Below are 23,987 nucleotides of genomic sequence, written 5' to 3'. Positions count from 1 at the left end.
TTATAATCAGCTCTGAGGAGTCGGCGCCATCTCTAGCAGTGAAATACCGATAATTGTTCCAAAAATTTCCAAGCAATGGAGAAGTTTTCCACCCATGGCACGTTCCTTCTGATTGCTCGTGATGGAAGGGGAGGGTTGGATAGACGTAAATGTCTTCTATTCATGGCCAGAAAATTAAGCATCATGATATATGACAGGATCTGTCTGCAAATATGTCTTTGCCGAGATTGGTCCCTTTCCTCAATGCCAGGTGGTGGTAATGGACAGTCATTATATATTTTGGAAGTTAAATAGTTCCTCTGCCATCTTGATGTGTCTTGAGCGATGGGTGGAATGTCTTGAGCAATGGGTGGAGTGTCTTGAGCGATGGGTGGAGTGTCTTGAGCGATGGGTGGAGTGTCTTGAGCGATGGGTGGAGTGTCTTGAGTGATGGGTGGAGTGTCTTGAGCGATGGGTGGAATGTCTTGAGTGATGGGTGGAGTGTCTTGAGCGATGGGTGGAGTGGTGGTGGATGGGGTTGGTTACAGAATTTTCATGATTGAATGGAGCGGCAGTTAAAGACAGCGAGTTCATTTTTACTTGTTTACTTTATTTGTATTGATGGGACAAACCCTAAGAAATTAGGGACAGGCTGGGGCAACATATTGTCCTTCCATCCAGGGCTGTGGAGTCAAAGTAGAGTATTCCTAAACTATCTTGTGATCATAGACCCATTAAAGGGAATGTCTAAACCAGTGGAGCAGGAGGAACAGAGACCACCTGCGGACCTAGGAAGTGTGGGCATTGAATCGGCCGGGGACCAGAGAGGCGACAATTACATCTATTATTTTATTTTAGTATTCTAAGTGGTTCTAAAAATGTTGAAGTGGCTGGAAAAACATCTTTAATGGCTTTACATAAATAATACCGCCCAGTAAAGGGTTCAGAAAAGTTGAATCAGTGAAATATTTCCAAGTCTTAATCGAAAATAGCAGCAGAAACCCCATAAGAGATGAAATGAGGTGTGCTATTCATTAAATGTAAAAATATATATATAAAAAAAGAACATGTCCGTCAAGGAGCCGCAGCCGGGAATGTGCCGCGACACGCGCTACACGCTTTACAATGTAGCAATTACCTTAAAATGTAACTCTTAAAATGTCACGATAACCAATGTCGCTGTGCTAAATCCTCCCCCGCGAGCCAAGGCGATGCCCTTTGCATCCAGCAGTACAAAGCATGAAGCTCAACATAGTCGTGTTTACATCTTACTCGATGGCTTCGAAAGTTTCTCGAGAAGTTTGCCAGGCACGTCAACCTGTCAGACGCCGTGACCCCGGATCAGCGCCTGTTCTAGGCGACTGCACATCGATTTTATATAAAGAAACTGCAGAAAGAATTTCTTGTAACTCCACGGGTCTGAAAATGTGAAAATTATCGCTAGAGCTGATTTCCATAAGCAATGAATGTGATGTGCGTCTAATCCATCCCAAGACATCTATTGTCTTATACCAAGCAAGGATGAGAAAGTTTTCTAAACGGTATGATAACTTTTCATAGATGCAAATATTACAGTGTATCACATTGATGCCGCTAATTTTTCGAATACAGCTTCAACTCAGACCTATGTGTTTCCATGTCAACAGACTACAAACAAACTCACTTGTGTCCGATCCTGCCATGATGGATTCCTCTACTCCTTCTACCTACAGACATAAATACTAGTGAAATCTCTGTAAAAGACCACCCCTTTAAGGCTGGGTTCACATGGGATTTTTTGGACCGGAGGCCACCTCAGAATACAGTCCAAAAAATGGCTAGGCGCGACTGGATGGCGGTGCAGTGCAGTGCACCAGGATCCAGTCATGACATTCTGCTCTGGATTAGTTCCAAATGAATGGGCCTAGTCGGGAGGGAGTGTTCGCGCCGCGGACTATGCAGTGGATTCTGCGTCAAAATCCAGTCCAAAAAGGGGAAACGTTGTGGCTCAGTGGTTAGCACTGCAGCCTTGCAGCGCTGGAGTCCTTGGTTCGAATCTTGCCAGGAACATCTGCAAGGAGTTTGGATGTTCTCCCCGTGTTTGCGTGGATTTCCTCCCAATCTACAAAGATATATTGATAGGAAAAAAAATGTACTTATGTGGGACTCACAATCTACATAAAAGAAAAAAAAAATCTGGTGAAAAAAAAAACAGGTGCGAACCCGGCCTTAAAGTCTTTTTCTACTGCTGCATTTCCAGTTTCTATATGTTGGGCCTTAACCTTTTACCTAACCATGACCCGACTCCGCCTGACCTAACCTATTGCCTGATATACTGTGTTCCACAAACTCTGCCAGCCCTGACTTACTAATTGACATACCATATTCCACAAACTCTGCCTGCTGTAACTTACTGCCTGATATAATGTATTGCACGGACTCTGCCAGCCCTGACCTCGGATTGTCTTTTGATCATGTCTCTGCCTGTTTGGTGAGATGCGATATCATCTCTTCAGTCAGCTTTTCCTAACACTGGGACTACTAGAGATAGTGACCTGGTGGTTGCTTCTGCAAAGTCCAGATACCCATATGGGGGGTTTAAAGGATGAACATCAGTTAACTCATAGACAACACCCTAAAGCCAGTCCATTGACACATTTGGTGCACACTTGCTGCATTACACAAATCAGAGGTTGGTCTAATGGTGAGCTTAGGAACGTCAACTAAACTGGAGGTGAAGAGCAATTCCTTGGTGGAATTATTATTGGTGCCATAGTTTATTCCAAAACTTATAGATGATAGATGTAGATCTCAGACCGGCTTCTGTTTTGCCAGGACAGATTTGTTTTTTCAGTAACAGTCTCGGCAAAAGTCCCAACCGGAAAAGGTTTGTGGCTACCAAAACCTCATCCTATAGTAGGAGGCACTGACTCAAATGAGCTGTGTCTTGGGGTGGACCATGGACAGGACTTTAGTACAAAGTTGGTAGGGATGATATCCGAAGAAGTGTCATTCGAAATGATCAGGTTTGGGGGGAATAAATTGCGTTACTCAAAATATTGTGTTGCCGAAGACAAAGGGTATGGAGAGATCTACACCCATAGTATTCCTTACCTTTCCCCATAGACATATAGAAGAGATTCATATCTCCTGTACATCATCCTTCGGCCAATGTGTTGCTGGCCATGGGTACCGAAAATATTCCTCTCTAGGATAGGCTATAACATATGATGAAAAGAATAAAGCAGAACATGTCCGCCCTACTTCGTGCACAATATTAGGAAATGCTATGTGCCGAATAAGAAACATCACTTCTAGATATTGGGCAATTTTGTAATATTGATTTTTTTGAACAAGGAATAATGTAAGATTTCTATCTGAATCATGAAGAGCATCAATTGTTCACTGAGAAGGACAATCGGATTCTTTTCGGCGCGGGGTTTTTTATTGATTATGGTAAAGAGGGACAAGCACTCGGCAATCATTTCCATCAGCTCGGGAGTAATACCCTAGTAACTCCGCTGACATGTTTTATGCCAACATTTAGTTACAGATTTCATTGTCTTAAGTCAAAGATGAGCCAAAAGTCTCTGGTCAGATAGATTCCTATGGTAAAAGACGTGATATCTCAGTCTGCTCCCTGGAGGACATCCCTTTACCATAAGGGGACCTTGAGCCTTCAGTAGCCCATTCTTGGAACTTCCACATACATGCGTGTGCTTGGATTGGCCAAACGTGCAAGTATTCTCTTTGGGGAGGTAAGAAGTAAAATGCTAATGGATACCTCCAGCAGAGGCTTAAAGGGGTTGTCCAGGGAGTCTTTGTTTGTCTCACTTCCTCCTGGCGTTTTCACATGTTGTTGACACAGAGTCACGTGATCAGAACCAGCACCCAAATCCTGGATCGCTCTGCCTCCTCCATCCTTTCCCATGATCACCACTAGTTACCTGTACTACGGGGGTTGTCCTTACTATAGGGACCGACATAACAACAGCCTTTGTAAATTGGACAAATAGGTCCCTAGGAGCCCTGAGAGAGGTCCAATTTAAGACATTGTTCATACCTTGTTCAACTTGAAACAAATCTTGGATCTGAGCCATCCAATCCCGAAGATGAATCCTGAGAGGTTCAGATGGAGTAGCCAAGACGTCTTCTAGAACTGACGGTGACAAAGCATCGGTACTTACAAAATGAAACCTTTTCAATACACAGCTGTATAAGACCTCTGTAAAGCAAATGAGCCCATCGGTACCAGAATTTGAGCAAATTTTTAAATAAATTTTCTGGTCAATTTTAAAAAATGGTGGTGGTCTCCCAGTCAAATTTATGAACTGAAGCAAGAGTAAATGGTGCAGATACATAATACAAAAAGTAGAGGCACGGAATTATTTTTGCGCACCTGAGAGTCCAAATTTATAAAGGGTTGTGTCAATTTTGGGTGGAGGAAAAAGCAATTCCGCAATCAAAATAAAATGATAAATTATTTTTAATTATATGATAGAATTTTAATATTGTATAATTCATTAATTGTATACTTTGTTACAAATTTGAATTTATAGAAGTCAATCCCTGGATTTTTATGAATTAAAGGATCTTTACCGATTCTATCTCACCATGACTATCGCCAATTATGTAGGACTCCGAGCGTTGTCGGAGTTGGTGACTTGGCCTATCCATCCCATAGCTTTGCTTGTACACAGGGCTATTACCTTGTTCATGCCGTATTCATTTGTATCTCTTCCTCAACAATAGGAATAAGTGCAAAAACATCTTCCTGTAGAAAAATCTTCCTGCTCCTCCTCACCTAGGACTCCCCCCTCGCTGTGAAGGGTTAAGCGGACTTATCATTGAGCATGGCGATGCTGATTTACGACTTTATATCTTAAATTGTTTCCTGCATTTTTATGATCGCTCGCTGTAAAGTGCTGTCATATTTATGGCTTTGTACAGTAGCGCTGCTTTATGGTAATTCCATCCAGAGAGTTTCCTGAGTATATTCATGGATTGACTTGGGTATTGGGAAGCAAACAAAACAAAATTTATTAACATTAATAAGTCATTCTTCGGCCATCTGATGTTGTTGGGCCCGTGGCCAATAGTGATGATTAAGAACATTAGTGATGAGCGTGACACGGAGGATCATTACGCAGCGTAAAGAAACACAACGGATGCAAAACAAAATTGAGAATAATTCAAAAACACATCTATGGGCCAAGATTATTACCAAGCTTCTTTCCTGGTGTGGAAGGATGCCGGGCACAGCTGCTCATATCACAGGGCCTATCCCATCGGCAAGGCTTCATTCCAGTCTGTCCAAGATTCTCAGGCCGTATGTTTCCAATCTATCTTCGTAAGGAAATCTTTTTGACAGCCATTTGTGCCTACAGCGTAGTTTTTGTATCTTCTCTCGATATTTAGGCTAACGTGGACGTTAGGGTGGGATGTGTGCAAGTGATTGGCTTTCAATAGGGGACTTCCATTAGAAAAATCGAACCCCATGAATGGAACATATACAGAAAAGTAGGGAGCTCTTAATACTACAGCTTTGCAATGAAGAAGGGGCAGCCATTGCACAAGCACGACGGTCCCTTCAACTGATCAACAGGGGTGCCAAGAGTTGCAATGTAAATTGATGGTCTATCTTAGGAATAGATAGACCATTCATTTTAAAAATTTGAAAAAACCACAGGGTGTGGAGTTTCCAATACAAGAACATACACACCATATGTGCAAACTGTGCACCCTCACAAGGGAACCTCTGGGCAAGCCGCTACCTTAAAAAGTGGTGTCCATGCCTCACAACTGGTCCTGGGATTTTTTGGGAGCAGGAAAAGGTAATCTATGAGTAGCAATGGGCTGTCATTAAATGGGCAGTTGGAAAGCAAGATTCACATATTATTCTAGCACGGTGACCCTCTACGGTAAGTGTCCATTTGTGTGCAAGGGTTAATGCCTAGAGAGCAGTTAGAGGGCATAAGTGTCAACATCGATATGTGATATGTCTCTGAAGTTGATAGGTGGCAATTCACCAATGAAGGTACCAGGCATGACTGCAAAGAGCAAGGCAGAAACAAAGTTAGGACATCAAACTAGCCTCAGAATCAGACCACGTTGTAGGATGACGACAGGGAGCAGGATAGTCACCCTGGACCATGGAGAGTCACCAATAGGATATGTGTGTGGCACTGGACCACAGGGAACTGATATACATAAATAGCAGTGCAACCCCTCCACATGACCACCTCTCTAAGAAAACCATCCCTTTAAGATCAGTGGTAGCTCGCCAATTTCTTTATATACAGTTCTTGAAAAGGCAACCTAAAAATTAATTGAAAATGGTTTTGATAGTGGTCCTCACAACATAGATGGCCAGGGTCCATATTGTGTGATGGACTTGAAATGAACATCTATTATAGAAAACCAGGCCTGGATATTACAGTGGTCTTTATCAAAGAGGTGGTCATTTAGAGAGTTTTCACTCGGCCCTTCCTTACCTGTCCCTTGGCTGGATACATCCAGCTATCTGTGTTGCAAGACCAGCTTTTCAAAACAACATGATTTGACAATATTCTCTGATATGAGATTCCAGACCTGTACGTGTCAGTATAAATCAACCTAGTCATTGTTTGGTGTATCGGAGTCCTTCAAGGGTTATGTCAGCCTGATGTGATAATGTGGTGTGAATTGGCTTCATGAGAAACCGGAGCCCTTAACCAAAGTCCAGCCATGGTAAAAGTGGGAATTGGCTCCATGAGAAACCGGAGCCCTTAACCAAAGTCCAGCCATGGTAAGAGTGGGAATTGGCTCCATGAGAAACCGGAGCCCTTAACCAAAGTCCAGCCATGGTAAGAGTGGGAATTGGCTCCATGAGAAACTGGAGCCCTTAACCAAAGTCCAGCCATGGTAAGAGTGGGAATTGGCTCCATGAGAAACCGGAGCCCTTAACCAAAGTCCAGCCATGGTAAGTGTGGGAATTGGCTCCATGAGAAACCGGAGCCCTTAACCAAAGTCCAGCCATGGTAAGAGTGGGAATTGGCTCCATGAGAAACCGGAGCCCTTAACCAAAGTCCAGCCATGGTAAGAGTGGGAATTGACTCCATGAGAAACTGGAGCCCTTAACCAAAGTCCAGCCATGGTAAGAGTGGGAATTGGCTCCATGAGAAACTGGAGCCCTTAACCAAAGTCCAGCCATGGTAAGAGTGGGAATTGACTCCATGAGAAACTGGAGCCCTTAACCAAAGTCCAGCCATGGTAAGAGTGGGAATTGGCTCCATGAGAAACTGGAGCCCTTAACCAAAGTCCAGCCATGGTAAGAGTGGGAATTGACTCCATGAGAAACTGGAGCCCTTAACCAAAGTCCAGCCATGGTAAGAGTGGGAATTGGTTCCATGAGAAACTGGAGCCCTTAACCAAAGTCCAGCCATGGTAAGAGTGGGAATTGACTCCATGAGAAACCGGAGCCCTTAGCCAAAGTCCAGCCATGGTAAAGGACACATCTACATGTATTTGTACTATGCCATACTGGTCGTTCATCTTTAAGAGCTTCACTCTTCTAGAAGACCATTTTTGGCTGCATTCACACTGAGTAAACGCTAGCTTATTCTGAACGTAAAACACGTTCAGAATAAGCGGCGTATAAAGCAGCTCCATTCATCTCTATGGGAGCCGGCATACGAGCGCTCCCCATAGAAATGAATGGGCTGCTTCTTTCACTATGAGCAGTCCCATTGAAGTGAATGGGATGTGCTGGCGTGTACGGCAAGCTCTGCTCATGCCGGAGCGTACACGCCGGCACATCCCATTCACTTCAATGGGACTGCTCGGAGTGAAAGAAGCAGCCCATTCATTTCTATGGGGAGCGCTCGTATGCCGGCTCCCATAGAGATGAATGGAGCTGCTTTAGACGCCGCTTATTCTGAACGTGTTTTACGTTCAGAATAAGCTAGCGTTTACTCAATGTGAATGCAGCCTTTCATTGGATTTTTGGGAAGTCATTCCATAGAGTTTTCAGTCTATAGCGGAACATTTTTGAATTCCAATGAAAAACGGTCTTTCCATGGTCTTCTCCAAAGAAGTCCAGAAACTGAACGTGAGGTCAAGCCATGGGTAGGTCTTTTTATAGAGCTGCTCTTTTGGAGTGGCTTTGCAATCTTTTTACATACTCAATGTTGACCAATGAACTCCGAGAGACGAGGTTTATCCGGTTACCATCTTTCGATACACATCTGGTAAACTATTTGCCCTTCGTCTGTATCTACAAAACGGCTTCTGATATTTCTGGTTCATTGGGGCCTGACGAAAATGCAAAAAATAAAAATAAAAAAAATAAACTGTGAATAAATGAAAGGGGACCGTTGCCAGAAAAGCGACGACTTTCTTGTTACCGTTTCCTCTGTTGCTTTTTGGAGTGTTAGTAAACATTTTGTCTAAATCGATTCCACCTGGACATAGAGGATGGTGCGGGCAATCATGCATAACACAGCCACAGCTGCTTCCATTGTACCAGATTTCTCTTCATAATTCTTTTATCACGAGTATCACAGAATGGAGACGGCTTCATGCAATTTACAAATACTTGTACTTGTTTTATTTAGATTTAAAGCATTACATAGCCACCGAAGACCTTCCGCGAGACACAATGCGCGCGGCTCCCCCATGTCCGCGTCTCGACAGTTGTGTGTGGATCTATTCATTTTTACATATTTATACAAGGATTAGTTTGTGTGTTTGTAGAACAATCCACGTTCTTTGCATATTTTCCTTCTAACCTCGGCAGAAGACATCGAAGCATCTGCTGTGTGTCGGATCCAGATTATTGAGTCTTGCTTAGAATTCCACCAGCGACCTTTGTTGGATTTGAAGATTTCATTTTGTGAAATATTCACATCCAGAAGCCGAGGGCATAAGGATTATCGGGATTTGTGCCGAGCAGAGATCTTAGTCCATTCGTAAAATGTGCGTCTTGCCTTGTTGGGCACTTACGGGAGACTCATCAAATTGCTTTACATTTCCATAGGCTGCACGGTGTTGACAGGAGATAAGAGGTCAATGAGGGGGAGTTTGAGTTATAGCCTAGGTTTAGATCTGTATTAGCTGTTTGGCCCTTCCATCAGCAGTTTCCTCCATTACGAAGGTGATATTTGATGGACGCCATTATGGAACCCATAGTATATTGATGGAAGCAATGACGCAGATGAGGTTGGATGAAGTTGACAACACAGGTCCGTCAAGTCCAACCTATAGCCCTACAATTGTGGTCCAGAGGAAGACAAAAAGCCCCATGAGATTGATGCCTATTGCCCCATGTCAGGGGAAAAAATCCTTCCTGATTCCTTGGATCAACTAAGTATCTAAAACCCTTAACCTGTAATATTTTTCTATTCAAGAAAGGTTTCCAAGCTCTTCTTGAACATTCACCATGAATCCACCATCACAACATCCCATTGAGTTCCATAGGTGGCCTCACTCATCTTATAGTAAAGAATCCCCATCTATATATAGGTCATAGGCCTAGAAGTAATTACAAGGCCTTTATACCCTCCCAACCAGGCTGGTGGAGGTCCATCATATTAGAACCTCATAAATGCCCCGATAAACAGGCTGTCTTATGCCAAGGAGTCCGTGTTATGGCAATGTTCGAAAGGGATCTCTTCGTATATCGAGTGCCTCAGCTTTCTTATTTACAACTTTTTTCTTATACCTACTATCGTATAGAAAGTGATATATTGTTGCAAATCCTTCACGAGCTGCGCTACACAACATGACCACTGGGTGGCCGCATATAGACACATACAAGATAGACATCTCGTGACAGCATATCGCAGAATCATGTTGTTTTTTTAAACCTGGCCATCTCCAGAACGTGTTAAGCCAAGCGGAAAGGTAAAGAAGGACACATTTTACTAAATTGAATGGGGTCCATTGAGAGTCCAGTATTGAACCCCAAGAGCTGCCTTCCAGAATGTCATTAAAATACCCCAAATCCTTAAGAAACCATCAAAGACCACAACAAGACAAGTGTGAACAGAGCCTACAACTTGCCCTTCACTTTGATTTTTACCAGATGGGTCATCCATATGATATTACAGCCACTATTTTTGTCCCATTAAGTCCTTGTAGTCAGATATCCACAGTTGTAGAATATAAAATAAAAATATAAAAGTTTTCTCTTTCCTTCAAGGCCTCCAGTGTTTCTCACAGCAATAATTTAGCAACCTGATGCCCCTTTCAGCAATACCAGAACCCTGACGGACCCCAATACAAGTCAATGCCAGGGTATCCATTTACTAATGGACCTGTCATGGCTGTCACATGTCGGAGTCTTATACTAGTCTAAGTAACAAAAAACTGATGCAAAATAACTGAGAACTGAGCTGTAACTAGAAAGAAAACTCATCAGGAAAATTGGCGCCACCTATTGCAATACCCAGACAGGAACTAGGTGGCAGCAGTGAGCTAGAGAAATCTGTATGCAGCAAGCTCCCCCTAGTGGTGACAGCAGGTAACCAAAATAAGCAAAGACCAAATCTCTGTGTCAGAAAAACGGAGCTCCAAGATATTTTACGAAAAGAGAATTAAGACGGAATTTTAGGAACAGGAAGAAAATCAAACCCTGCAGATATTCACGCTCTTGTCCCATGTGGCTCATATCCGCCTCGCCATCGCCGCCGTAATAAAATAACACTCTTTAAATATTTTTTTCTTTATTACCGATAGCTCAATTTGTATGAAAAAAAAAAAAGTAGAGAAACTGCTAAAAGCTTTCATTACTATTTATGGCGGTAAATTTGCAGTAAAGTCGTGGCTGAAATACTCCTGCAGATTTAATGCGCATCAGATTGCTTCTAATTCTTTTATTTTTAATTTTCACACATTTAATTTTTTTTTTTTTTGTCGCTTTTCTTTCAGCAAAGCCATTTGGCAGCGGGCAATACTTGGATATTTATGGCATAACGAGAGACCAGGCCGGCGAATACGAGTGTCTGGCCGAAAACACTGTGCCCTTCCCAGATGTGAAGAAAGTGAATATCATTGTAAACTGTAAGTAACTGAGAAGATCGGAATAAGATGGAATAAAGACGTCTTGTGTCCATTGTGTCCTGTCGTTGTCAGTGGTGGGCAATACGGTGTAAGATAGGGGTGGAGCATGGAGCAGGAATGAATATTCGGTAGTTATGTTGACATTGACACATTAACCTAATCCCATCCCTTGTAGGGTTGTCATCACCATTTACAATGATGGATTTCTTATCCAGGACCTTCTCCATTCTTTCCAAGGCTTTAGGGACATGGCTTTCCATCAATGGGCTTCACTATCTGCTGCTCAGCTCCGCCCTGTGCATGTTTGATGATGTCATACTGCACCCGGAAGTGAAGGAAGCCAGATGGGGGCAGTGACATCATCATACATGCACATTACAGTTAGTGGGTAAAGCTGAGCAACAGTTAGCAGCAGCAAATTGTGAAGCCCATTGATGGAAAGATTTTAGATTTCCATGATTTTAGAATTTAGATTTTAGATTTCCATGATTTTGGGGGCGGCCATCTTACCTGAGCTTTGCTTTGCTCTGCTAACAGCATTTAGTGATCTGCTTTACAGCACAGTCATGGTCATAGGCTACAATAGTCTGAAGACAACTCATAGACATGGGAGATTCTTCTAGACAGTGGATGATACTGCAGCTCTTTGCCTATTACTTTAGTAGAAGCAGAGCCACTTATGACCTTGTCCAGACAGTCGCTTCCGGCACTGAGCGCCCTGGATTGGTTGTCCAGGTGTCAGACCCCCACCAACTGAATAGTGAGACCATACCCAATGGATAGGTCATCAGTATTAAAAACTCCCTGGGGGTCGGACTATCCCTTTAAGTGCCATTGGCCCACTTTTGGTTAAGAACACAACCTACATGGAAGAGAAGGGAATCGGTGACAAAAAAGAAAGATACTCCTTCAAGGGACACTCCAAGGTTTTCATCCCTCCCTTATGACATGGGCACCATTATATATAGTATGCCTTGGCCATATGCATCTTGCTATGTTTTAACCCTCCAAATGACCCCTAAACAAGCAATTTGCAAGTCGTGTCCCTTCCTTCTAGAGGTGCAATGAACCCCGACCACCACAATTGGAGCAGATGAAAATGGGCTTCTTGGTGCTGGGTCCCCTTCCTTGACCCCCTGCCCTTTAACCCTTCTATATCCCTGGGTGCTTGCAGCCTGAATCCATGAATAAGAGATGGCTTTTCCATTATAGGCCTGCACCGTACGATGGGCTGGAGAGAAGTCCTGTATAAACCTTCACATTGAGCGCATTAGCTATTCACAGAGTAATCTAGTTTTATTTTACCCTCATAAATTGTATTAGATATTGCATTAGGCTTTATTGGTGGATACTGATTTATGGCGGATAATTTGTGTACGTTTTACTCTTCTCCCTCTAAGAGCAGTTTGATTTTCGCCTGGAATAATTCGCATATTTGCTACGAAGGCCGCGCCGCCATCGTAGGCTACATTCATTAACTACAGCCGCTCCTCTTGTTTCCATAAATTAAGCCCCCGAACACTGTACTTGGGAAATAGTCCATTATACTCAGAGCACTTTGTGAACTTGCCGAATGCTGCATGATATCTTCTCTTTAAAGGGGATCTCCGCATTAAAGCGTACCTTCCCTTACAGAACAACTTATACATAAATAGTACAGGTAAATATAATAAACTTTGTAATATGTTTTATTAAGGAAATCTGGGTTTTTTTTCCCATTTATTAAGTTTTTTGCATAGAAGTCTATGGAGAGGCCGCTATTACATTGTGAGTGAGATAGCTCTTTTGGAATCGCTATTTTGCAAGATAAGACTGTACCAATGCACAGAAAGGGGCAATAAATCAATTAATTAATTTCCTCCCCCTTCCCCTCTCCATAGACTTCTGTGTGATCTGAATATACAAGTGGATTCTATGTAAATAAACAGTCTGAGTGAAGATAACGAGACAGAAAGTTTATAAATAAGTTAAGCTATACTTGAGACCCCGCCCCTAGATAAACCACAGGTTACCGCCCACTTGGCTAGTAGAACCTAGTCTATATTAACACTTAAAGGGCTTATATCTTTGGAATGGCTGAACAGATTTGGATTAACAAGACACCAAAATACTCAGCATGACGGCGCCGATCAGGTGATGGTTGCCATATTGGTCTTATTACTCGTTGCCTCCATAAGATACTCCCTGAGATATCCTCTGGGGAAGAGTATGCAAATTAGCTCTCCTCCAGAAGACAGAAAACTTCCTCTCTAGCGCCACCTATTGATAGATAAGTCATTGTCCGACCCGTAAAAGGTCATTTTGAAGCTAATTCTTGATGAAACGCTATAAAGCCTCTTAAACCAATAGACAATATAAGAAAACGACTCAATATATTAAAATATCTCATAGCAAGCATGTGCTGCTATGGGAACAGCCGGTTCCCCTACGGAGAGGTCCACATTGTGACGTCGAGTCCTGTGGCAGCCGGCAATAACGGTGATTGAAGAAGGAGACAAAGTAAACGCTCCTCTGTGTCACCGCCAACATTCATTAAGCAACAAAATATTTTTAGTAAAATATGTCTTGTCAAGCCTCAATCCGCGGAGAGGCGCAGCCGGGGCGGCCCTCGTGACAGAAATAATCATACAGTTCACTAAACAGGGCTTTTTATGGTTGTACCAATCTGTGGTTTAGAAACTCTTTGTGCGCTCATCTTGAGATGTAGAATTGTTAGTGTCGGCGGGATAGAAATGGGTTAAATCATAATAGAGCCGATACTCACCTCACTGCAGATACAGCAGACGTCGGAGGCGATCAGTTATGATTTACCGTATTTTTCAGACTATAAGACGCACAAAATTTTGGGGGAAAAGAAGGGTGCGTCTTATAGTCCGAATGTGGCGCCTGGCACCCGCTGTAATAGAGAGGCGGATGTCGGCAAGGGATAGACGCCGGGGCCTGAGACATCGCTGCGCTCCTCTGCCCTGCATGAAGCCAGCAGCGGCGATGCTATTCCGCTCCTCCGTCCCCCCGCTGCTGGCTTCATGCAGGGCAGAGGAGCGCAGCGATGTCTCAGGCCCCGGTACCTGTGATGGCGTCTATCCCTCGGGTCAGTATCGGTGGCCCCTTCTCCCCCGGGGCCGGTCCCCACCGGCCCCGTACCTGTAAAGTTGCAGGCCGGCTCCTGCGCGGCGATATCGCAGGAGCCGACCTGTTCGGGTGACAGCCGGGAGCCTAATGAGGACGCCCAGGCCTGTCACTGCTATATTAGTATTGCGGCTGGTCTCTATGACCAGCCGTAATACTAATATACAGAATGTCCCATAGACGGCAATACAGTTGTATTGCCGTCTATGGGACTTGCAATCAAGCGACCGCAGGCTCAAGCCCCCGGGGGGGAATAAAATAGTAAAAAAAAAAAAAAAAGCTTTAAAAATATATAATAAAAATATGATATAAATAAAACTTCTAAATCACCTCCTGTCCCTAGAATATATATATAAAAGTAGAAAATCATATATCATAAACCACCGGGTTTTTTTTTCAATACAAGGTGATCTAAGCAATAGATATTCCCCAAAATGGTAAACTAAAAAGTACAGCTGGCCCCGCAAAAAAAACACTCTATGCATCCCTGTACAGCTGCAGGGTCACCTGTCAATGTGGCCTTGCAGCTGTTGCAAAACTACAACTCCCATATATTAAATATTTTACCATTTTTTGCTTTATAATTTTTTTCCCCTATTTTCCTCCTCTAAAACCTGGGTGCGTCTTATAGTCCAAAAAATACGGCACTTGAAACTCTTTTAAAGTAGACAGAACAAGAAGTATATATATATATATATATATATATATATATATATATATATTTATATATATATATATATATATATATATATATATATATATATATATATATCAGTAAGCTCTTTAACCCATACCCAGTTTTTTGTAGCACACCTGTAGGAAGGGAGACTCCTTCTCCTCCCGCACATAGTCTTCTAGAACAACCTTGTCACTGTTGCAGATGACATTTATAGGAGAAAGTATCCAACATGAATGATATATTGAACTTGGCTTCTCCAACTATAATGATCTACCTGGTTCGGGATACAAATCTAAGTGTAACATTTGGGCAAGTGGTAGTCTGGTCACCATCTTCATCATACTATCTTCTGCAGTAACTAGCATACCCGTAGCCTTGTTTATCCCAGACGCGATACTCCATTCTTTTTGATAACTCTCGCTAGTTCTCAGAACGTTGGAGAATTTTTCCTTCCAAAGCGTTTCCGCAAAAACCGACAATCTCTATTTTTACAGGCAATCAGATGACAGTATGCTACAGTATGGTGCCCGCATGGTGAACGTGAATCAACACATGGCACACGCTGAGCTACCAGCCAGTCTGCATATAATCTAACGCGGCACACATGACGAAGAGGCAGCAGAATGCACATATATAACACTCCATGTAATCTTCATGCAAAGCACTTTAGAAAAAAGCGGCAGCAGATTTTGTTTTGTGCCCGTGACAAATCTGCAGCGAATCCACTGCAAAATTTACATATATTACATGCAGATTTTGTTGTGTATCAGCCTTTGTCCCCGGTGGAGCTCACAGTCTAATCTCTCTATATCAGGCAGACGCAAACACTAAGATTCAACAAATATACCAGTAAGTTTCTGGATACAGGGGTAGTAGTTGCAACTGTTCTGTTGTCTGAGGATTAGAAATAGCAATATTTTTAATAAAAAGACGTACAAGTAGTATAGGTGTGACATGCTAGACCTGTTACTTAGTATAGGTGCGGTATGCTAGACCTGTTACTTAGTATAGGTGCGGTATGCTAGACCTGTTACTTAGTATAGGTGCGGTATGATAGACCTGTTACTTAGTATAGGTGCGGTATGATAGACCTGTTACTTAGTATAGGTGCAGTATGCTAGACCTGTTACTTAGTATAGGTGCGGTATGCTAGACCTGTTACTTAGTATAGGTGCGGTATGATAGACCTGTTACTTAGTATAGGTGCAGTATGCTAGACCTGTTACTTAGTATAGGTGCAGTATGAAAGACCTGTTACTTAGTATAGGTGCAGTATGCTAGACCTGTTACTTAGTATAGGTGCGGTATGCTAGACCTGTTACTTAGTATAGGTGCAGTATGCTAGACCTGTTACTTAGTATAGGTGCGGTATGCTAGACCTGTTACTTAGTATAGGTGCGGTATGAAAGACCTGTTACTTAGTATAGGTGCGGTATGCTAGACCTGTTACTTAGTATAGGTGCAGTATGAAAGACCTGTTACTTAGTATAGGTGCAGTATGCTAGACCTGTTACTTAGTATAGGTGCAGTATGCTAGACCTGTTACTTAGTATAGGTGCGGTATGCTAGACCTGTTACTTAGTATAGGTGCGGTATGCTAGACCTGTTACTTAGTATAGGTGCGGCATGCTAGACCTGTTACTTAGTATAGGTGCGGTATGCTAGACCTGTTACTTAGTATAGGTGCGGTATGCTAGACCTGTTACTTAGTATAGGTGCAGTATGCTAGACCTGTTACTTAGTATAGGTGCAGTATGCTAGACCTGTTACTTAGTATAGGTGCGGTATGCTAGACCTGTTACATAGTATAGGTGCAGTATGCTAGACCTGTTACTTAGTATAGGTGCAGTATGCTAGACCTGTTACTTAGTATAGGTGCGGCATGCTAGACCTGTTACTTAGTATAGGTGCGGCATGCTAGACCTGTTACTTAGTATAGGTGCGGTATGCTAGACGTGTTACTTAGTATAGGTGCGGTATGCTAGACCTGTTACTTAGTATAGGTGCAGTATGCTAGACCTGTTACTTAGTATAGGTGCGGTATGCTAGACCTGTTACTTAGTATAGGTGCAGTATGCTAGACCTGTTACTTAGTATAGGTGCGGTATGCTAGACCTGTTACTTAGTATAGGTGCAGTATGCTAGACCTGTTACTTAGTATAGGTGCGGTATGCTAGACCTGTTACTTAGTATAGGTGCGGTATGCTAGACCTGTTACTTAGTATAGGTGCGGTATGCCAGACCTGTTACTTAGTATAGGTGCAGTATGCTAGACCTGTTACTTAGTATAGGTGCAGTATGCTAGACCTGTTACTTAGTATAGGTGCGGTATGCTAGACGTGTTACTTAGTATAGGTGCGGTATGCTAGACCTGTTACTTAGTATAGGTGCAGTATGCTAGACCTGTTACTTAGTATAGGTGCAGTATGCTAGACCTGTTACTTAGTATAGGTGCGGTATGCTAGACCTGTTACTTAGTATAGGTGCAGTATGCTAGACCTGTTACTTAGTATAGGTGCGGTATGCTAGACCTGTTACTTAGTATAGGTGCAGTATGCTAGACCTGTTACTTAGTATAGGTGCGGTATGCTAGACCTGTTACTTAGTATAGGTGCGGTATGCTAGACCTGTTACTTAGTATAGGTGCGGTATGCTAGACCTGTTACTTAGTATAGGTGCGGTATGCTAGACCTGTTACTTAGTATAGGTGCAGTATGCTAGACCTGTTACTTAGTGTAGGTGCAGTATGCTAGACCTGTTACTTAGTATAGATGCGGTATGCTAGACCTGTTACTTAGTATAGGTGCAGTATGCTAGACCTGTTACTTAGTATAGGTGCGGTATGCTAGACCTGTTACTTAGTATAGGTGCGGTATGCTAGACCTGTTACTTAGTATAGGTGCGGTATGCTAGACCTGTTACTTAGTATAGGTGCGGCATGCTAGACCTGTTACTTAGTATAGGTGCGGTATGCTAGACCTGTTACTTAGTATAGGTGCGGTATGCTAGACCTGTTACTTAGTATAGGTGCGGTATGCTAGACCTGTTACTTAGTATAGGTGCGGTATGCTAGACCTGTTACTTAGTATAGGTGCGGCATGCTAGACCTGTTACTTAGTATAGGTGCGGTATGCTAGACCTGTTACTTAGTATAGGTGCGGTATGAAAGACCTGTTACTTAGTATAGGTGCGGTATGCTAGACCTGTTACTTAGTATAGGTGCGGTATGCTAGACCTGTTACTTAGTATAGGTGCAGTATGCTAGACCTGTTACTTAGTATAGGTGCAGTATGCTAGACCTGTTACTTAGTATAGGTGCGGTATGCTAGACCTGTTACTTAGTATAGGTGCGGCATGCTAGACCTGTTACTTAGTATAGGTGCAGTATGCTAGACCTGTTACTTAGTATAGGTGCAGTATGCTAGACCTGTTACTTAGTATAGGTGCGGCATGCTAGACCTGTTACTTAGTATAGGTGCAGTATGCTAGACCTGTTACTTAGTATAGGTGCGATATGCTAGACCTGTTACTTAGTATAGGTGCAGTATGCTAGACCTGTTACTTAGTATAGGTGCGGTATGCTAGACCTGTTACTTAGTATAGGTGCGGTATGCTAGACCTGTTACTTAGTATAGGTGCAGTATGCTAGACCTGTTACTTAGTATAGGTGCAGTATGCTAGACCTGTTACTTAGTATAGGTGCGGTATGCTAGACCTGTTACTTAGTATAGGTGCAGTATGCTAGACCTGTTACTTAGTATAGGTGCAGTATGCTAGACCTGTTACTTAGTATAGGTGCGGTATGCTAGACGTGTTACTTAGTATAGGTGCTGTATGCTAGACCTGTTACTTAGTATAGGTGCAGTATGCTAGACCTGTTACTTAGTATAGGTGCAGTATGCTAGACCTGTTACTTAGTATAGGTGCAGTATGCTAGACCTGTTACTTAGTATAGGTGCAGTATGCTAGACCTGTTACTTAGTATAGGTGCGATATGCTAGACCTGTTACTTAGTATAGGTGCAGTATGCTAGACCTGTTACTTAGTATAGGTGCGGTATGCTAGACCTGTTACTTAGTATAGGTGCGGTATGCTAGACCTGTTACTTAGTATAGGTGCAGTATGCTAGACCTGTTACTTAGTATAGGTGCAGTATGCTAGACCTGTTACTTAGTATAGGTGCGGTATGCTAGACCTGTTACTTAGTATAGGTGCAGTATGCTAGACCTGTTACTTAGTATAGGTGCGGTATGCTAGACCTGTTACTTAGTATAGGTGCGGCATGCTAGACCTGTTACTTAGTATAGGTGCGGTATGCTAGACCTGTTACTTAGTATAGGTGCGGTATGAAAGACCTGTTACTTAGTATTGGTGCAGTATGCTAGACCTGTTACTTAGTATAGGTGCAGTATGCTAGACCTGTTACTTAGTATAGGTGCAGTATGCTAGACCTGTTACTTAGTATAGGTGCAGTATGCTAGACCTGTTACTTAGTATAGGTGCAGTATGCTAGACCTGTTACTTAGTATAGGTGCAGTATGCTAGACCTGTTACTTAGTATAGGTGCGGTATGAAAGACCTGTTACTTAGTATAGGTGCAGTATGCTAGACCTGTTACTTAGTATAGGTGCGGCATGCTAGACCTGTTACTTAGTATAAGTGCAGTATGCTAGACCTGTTACTTAGTATAGGTGCGGTATGCTAGACCTGTTACTTAGTATAGGTGCGGCATGCTAGACCTGTTACTTAGTATAAGTGCAGTATGCTAGACCTGTTACTTAGTATAGGTGCGGTATGCTAGACCTGTTACTTAGTATAGGTGCGGTATGCTAGACCTGTTACTTAGTATAGGTGCAGTATGCTAGACCTGTTACTTAGTATAGGTGCGGTATGCTAGACCTGTTACTTAGTATAGGTGCGGCATGCTAGACCTGTTACTTAGTATAGGTGCGGCATGCTAGACCTGTTACTTAGTATAGATGCGGTATGCTAGACCTGTTACTTAGTATAGGTGCGGTATGCTAGACCTGTTACTTGATATAGGTGCGGTATGCTAGACCTGTTACTTAGTATAGGTGCAGTATGAAAGACCTGTTACTTAGTATAGGTGCGGCATGCTAGACCTGTTACTTAGTATAGGTGCGGTATGCTAGACCTGTTACTTAGTATAGGTGCGGTATGAAAGACCTGTTACTTAGTATAGGTGCAGTATGCTAGACCTGTTACTTAGTATAGGTGCAGTATGCTAGACCTGTTACTTAGTATAGGTGCGGTATGCTAGACCTGTTACTTAGTATAGGTGCAGTATGCTAGACCTGTTACTTAGTATAGGTGCGGTATGCTAGACCTGTTACTTAGTATAGGTGCAGTATGCTAGACCTGTTACTTAGTATAGGTGCGGTATGCTAGACCTGTTACTTAGTATAGGTGCGGTATGCTAGACCTGTTACTTAGTATAGGTGCGGTATGCCAGACCTGTTACTTAGTATAGGTGCGGTATGCTAGACCTGTTACTTAGTATAGGTGCAGTATGCTAGACCTGTTACTTAGTATAGGTGCGGCATGCTAGACCTGTTACTTAGTATAGGTGCGGTATGCCAGACCTGTTACTTAGTATAGGTGCGGTATGCTAGACCTGTTACTTAGTATAGATGCGGTATGCTAGACCTGTTACTTAGTATAGGTGCAGTATGCTAGACCTGTTACTTAGTATAGGTGCGGTATGCTAGACCTGTTACTTAGTATAGGTGCGGTATGCTAGACCTGTTACTTAGTATAGGTTCGGTATGCTAGACCTGTTACTTAGTATAGGTGCGGTATGCTAGACCTGTTACTTAGTATAGGTGCGGTATGAAAGACCTGTTACTTAGTATAGGTGCAGTATGCTAGACCTGTTACTTAGTATAGGTGCAGTATGCTAGACCTGTTACTTAGTATAGGTGCAGTATGCTAGACCTGTTACTTAGTATAGGTGCAGTATTCTAGACCTGTTACTTAGTATAGGTGCGGTATGCTAGACCTGTTACTTAGTATAGGTGCAGTATGCTAGACCTGTTACTTAGTATGGGTGCGGTATGCTAGACCTGTTACTTAGTATAGGTGCGGTATGCCAGACCTGTTACTTAGTATAGGTGCAGTATGCTAGACCTGTTACTTAGTATAGGTGCAGTATGCTAGACCTGTTACTTAGTATAGGTGCAGTATGCTAGACCTGTTACTTAGTATAAGTGCAGTATGCTAGACCTGTTACTTAGTATAAGTGCAGTATGCTAGACCTGTTACTTAGTATAGGTGCGGTATGCTAGACCTGTTACTTAGTATAGGTGCGGCATGCTAGACCTGTTACTTAGTATAGGTGCGGCATGCTAGACCTGTTACTTAGTATAGATGCGGCATGCTAGACCTGTTACTTAGTATAGGTGCGGTATGCTAGACCTGTTACTTGGTATAGGTGCGGTATGCTAGACCTGTTACTTAGTATAGGTGCAGTATGAAAGACCTGTTACTTAGTATAGGTGCGGCATGCTAGACCTGTTACTTAGTATAGGTGCAGTATGCTAGACCTGTTACTTAGTATAAGTGCAGTATGCTAGACCTGTTACTTAGTATAAGTGCAGTATGCTAGACCTGTTACTTAGTATAGGTGCGGTATGCTAGACCTGTTACTTAGTATAGGTGCGGCATGCTAGACCTGTTACTTAGTATAGATGCGGCATGCTAGACCTGTTACTTAGTATAGGTGCGGTATGCTAGACCTGTTACTTAGTATAGGTGCGGTATGCTAGACCTGTTACTTAGTATAGGTGCGGCATGCTAGACCTGTTACTTAGTATAGATGCGGTATGCTAGACCTGTTACTTAGTATAGGTGCGGTATGCTAGACCTGTTACTTGGTATAGGTGCGGTATGCTAGACCTGTTACTTAGTATAGGTGCAGTATGAAAGACCTGTTACTTAGTATAGGTGCGGCATGCTAGACCTGTTACTTAGTATAGGTGCAGTATGAAAGACCTGTTACTTAGTATAGGTGCAGTATGCTAGACCTGTTACTTAGTATAGGTGCGGTATGCTAGACCTGTTACTTAGTATAGATGCGGTATGCTAGACCTGTTACTTAGTATAGGTGCGGTATGCTAGACCTGTTACTTAGAATAGGTGCAGTATGCTAGACCTGTTACTTAGTATAGGTGCGGTATGATAGACCTGTTACTTAGTACAGGTGCGGTATGCTAGACCTGTTACTTAGTATAGGTGCGGTATGCTAGACCTGTTACTTAGTATAGGTGCGGTATGCTAGACCTGTTACTTAGTATAGGTGCGGTATGCTAGACCTGTTACTTAGTATAGGTGTGACATGCTAGACCTGTTACTTAGTATAGGTGCGGTATGATAGACCTGTTACTTAGTATAGGTGCGGTATGCTAGACCTGTTACTTAGTATAGGTGCGGTATGATAGACCTGTTACTTAGTATAGGTGCGATATGCTAGACCTGTTACTTAGTGTAGGTGCAGTATGCTAGACCTGTTACTTAGTATAGGTGCGGTATGCTAGACCTGTTACTTAGTATAGGTGCGGTATGCTAGACCTGTTACTTAGTATAGGTGTGGTATGCTAGACCTGTTACTTAGTATAGGTGTGACATGCTAGACCTGTTACTTAGTATAGATGCGGTATGCTAGACCTGTTACTTAGTATAGGTGCAGTATGCTAGACCTGTTACTTAGTATAGGTGCGGTATGCTAGACCTGTTACTTAGTATAGGTGCGGTATGCTAGACCTGTTACTTAGTATAGGTGCGGTATGCTAGACCTGTTACTTAGTATAGGTGCGGTATGCCAGACCTGTTACTTAGTATAGGTGCAGTATGCTAGACCTGTTACTTAGTATAGGTGCAGTATGCTAGACCTGTTACTTAGTATAGGTGCAGTATGCTAGACCTGTTACTTAGTATAGGTGCGGTATGAAAGACCTGTTACTTAGTATAGGTGCAGTATGCTAGACCTGTTACTTAGTATAGGTGCGGCATGCTAGACCTTTTACTTAGTATAAGTGCAGTATGCTAGACCTGTTACTTAGTATAGGTGCGGTATGCTAGACCTGTTACTTAGTATAGGTGCGGTATGCTAGACCTGTTACTTAGTATAGGTGCAGTATGCTAGACCTGTTACTTAGTATAGGTGCAGTATGCTAGACCTGTTACTTAGTATAGGTGCGGCATGCTAGACCTGTTACTTAGCATAAGTGCAGTATGCTAGACCTGTTACTCAGTATAGGTGCAGTATGATAGACCTGTTACTTAGTATAGGTGCAGTATGCTAGACCTGTTACTTAGTATAGGTGCGGCATGCTAGACCTGTTACTTAGTATAGGTGCAGTATGCTAGACCTGTTACTTAGTATAGGTGCAGTATGCTAGACCTGTTACTTAGTATAGGTGCAGTATGCTAGACCTGTTACTTAGTATAGGTGCAGTATGCTAGACCTGTTACTTAGTATAGGTGCAGTATGCTAGACCTGTTACTTAGTATAGGTGCAGTATGCTAGACCTGTTACTTAGTATAGGTGCGGCATGCTAGACCTGTTACTTAGCATAAGTGCAGTATGCTAGACCTGTTACTCAGTATAGGTGCAGTATGATAGACCTGTTACTTAGTATAGGTGCAGTATGCTAGACCTGTTACTTAGTATAGGTGCGGCATGCTAGACCTGTTACTTAGTATAGGTGCAGTATGCTAGACCTGTTACTTAGTATAGGTGCAGTATGCTAGACCTGTTACTTAGTATAGGTGCGGTATGCCAGACCTGTTACTTAGTATAGGTGCGGTATGCTAGACCTGTTACTTAGTATAAGTGCGGTATGCTAGACCTGTTACATAGTATAGGTGCAGTATGCTAGACCTGTTACTTAGTGTAGGTGCGGTATGCTAGACCTGTTACTTAGTATAGGTGCAGTATGCTAGACCTGTTACTTAGTATAGGTGCGGCATGCTAGACCTGTTACTTAGTGTAGGTGCGGTATGCTAGACCTGTTACTTAGTGTAGGTGCGATATGCTAGACCTGTTACTTAGTATAGGTGCGGTATGCTAGACCTGTTACTTAGTATAGGTGCAGTATGCTAGACCTGTTACTTAGTATAGGTGCGGTATGCTAGACCTGTTACTTAGTATAGGTGCAGTATG

General features: G+C 42.7%; 1 protein-coding gene across 1 annotated transcript in view; it reads left to right on the top strand.

Annotated features, from left to right (window-relative positions):
• NEGR1 (neuronal growth regulator 1) overlaps window positions 1-23,987 on the top strand; it is a 378,159-nt gene that overhangs the window by 197,003 nt on the left and 157,169 nt on the right. The window contains exon 4 of the mRNA XM_075287254.1: window positions 10,867-10,998. Within this exon, the coding sequence (XP_075143355.1) occupies window positions 10,867-10,998 (132 nt within the window). The remainder of the gene's footprint in view (window positions 1-10,866; window positions 10,999-23,987) is intronic.

The sequence above is a fragment of the Leptodactylus fuscus genome, chromosome 9, assembly GCF_031893055.1.
Source record: "Leptodactylus fuscus isolate aLepFus1 chromosome 9, aLepFus1.hap2, whole genome shotgun sequence".
Lineage (NCBI taxonomy): Eukaryota > Metazoa > Chordata > Amphibia > Anura > Leptodactylidae > Leptodactylus > Leptodactylus fuscus.
Note: the sequence above shows the minus strand (reverse complement) of the source record. Positions and strands in the feature narration are given on the sequence as shown.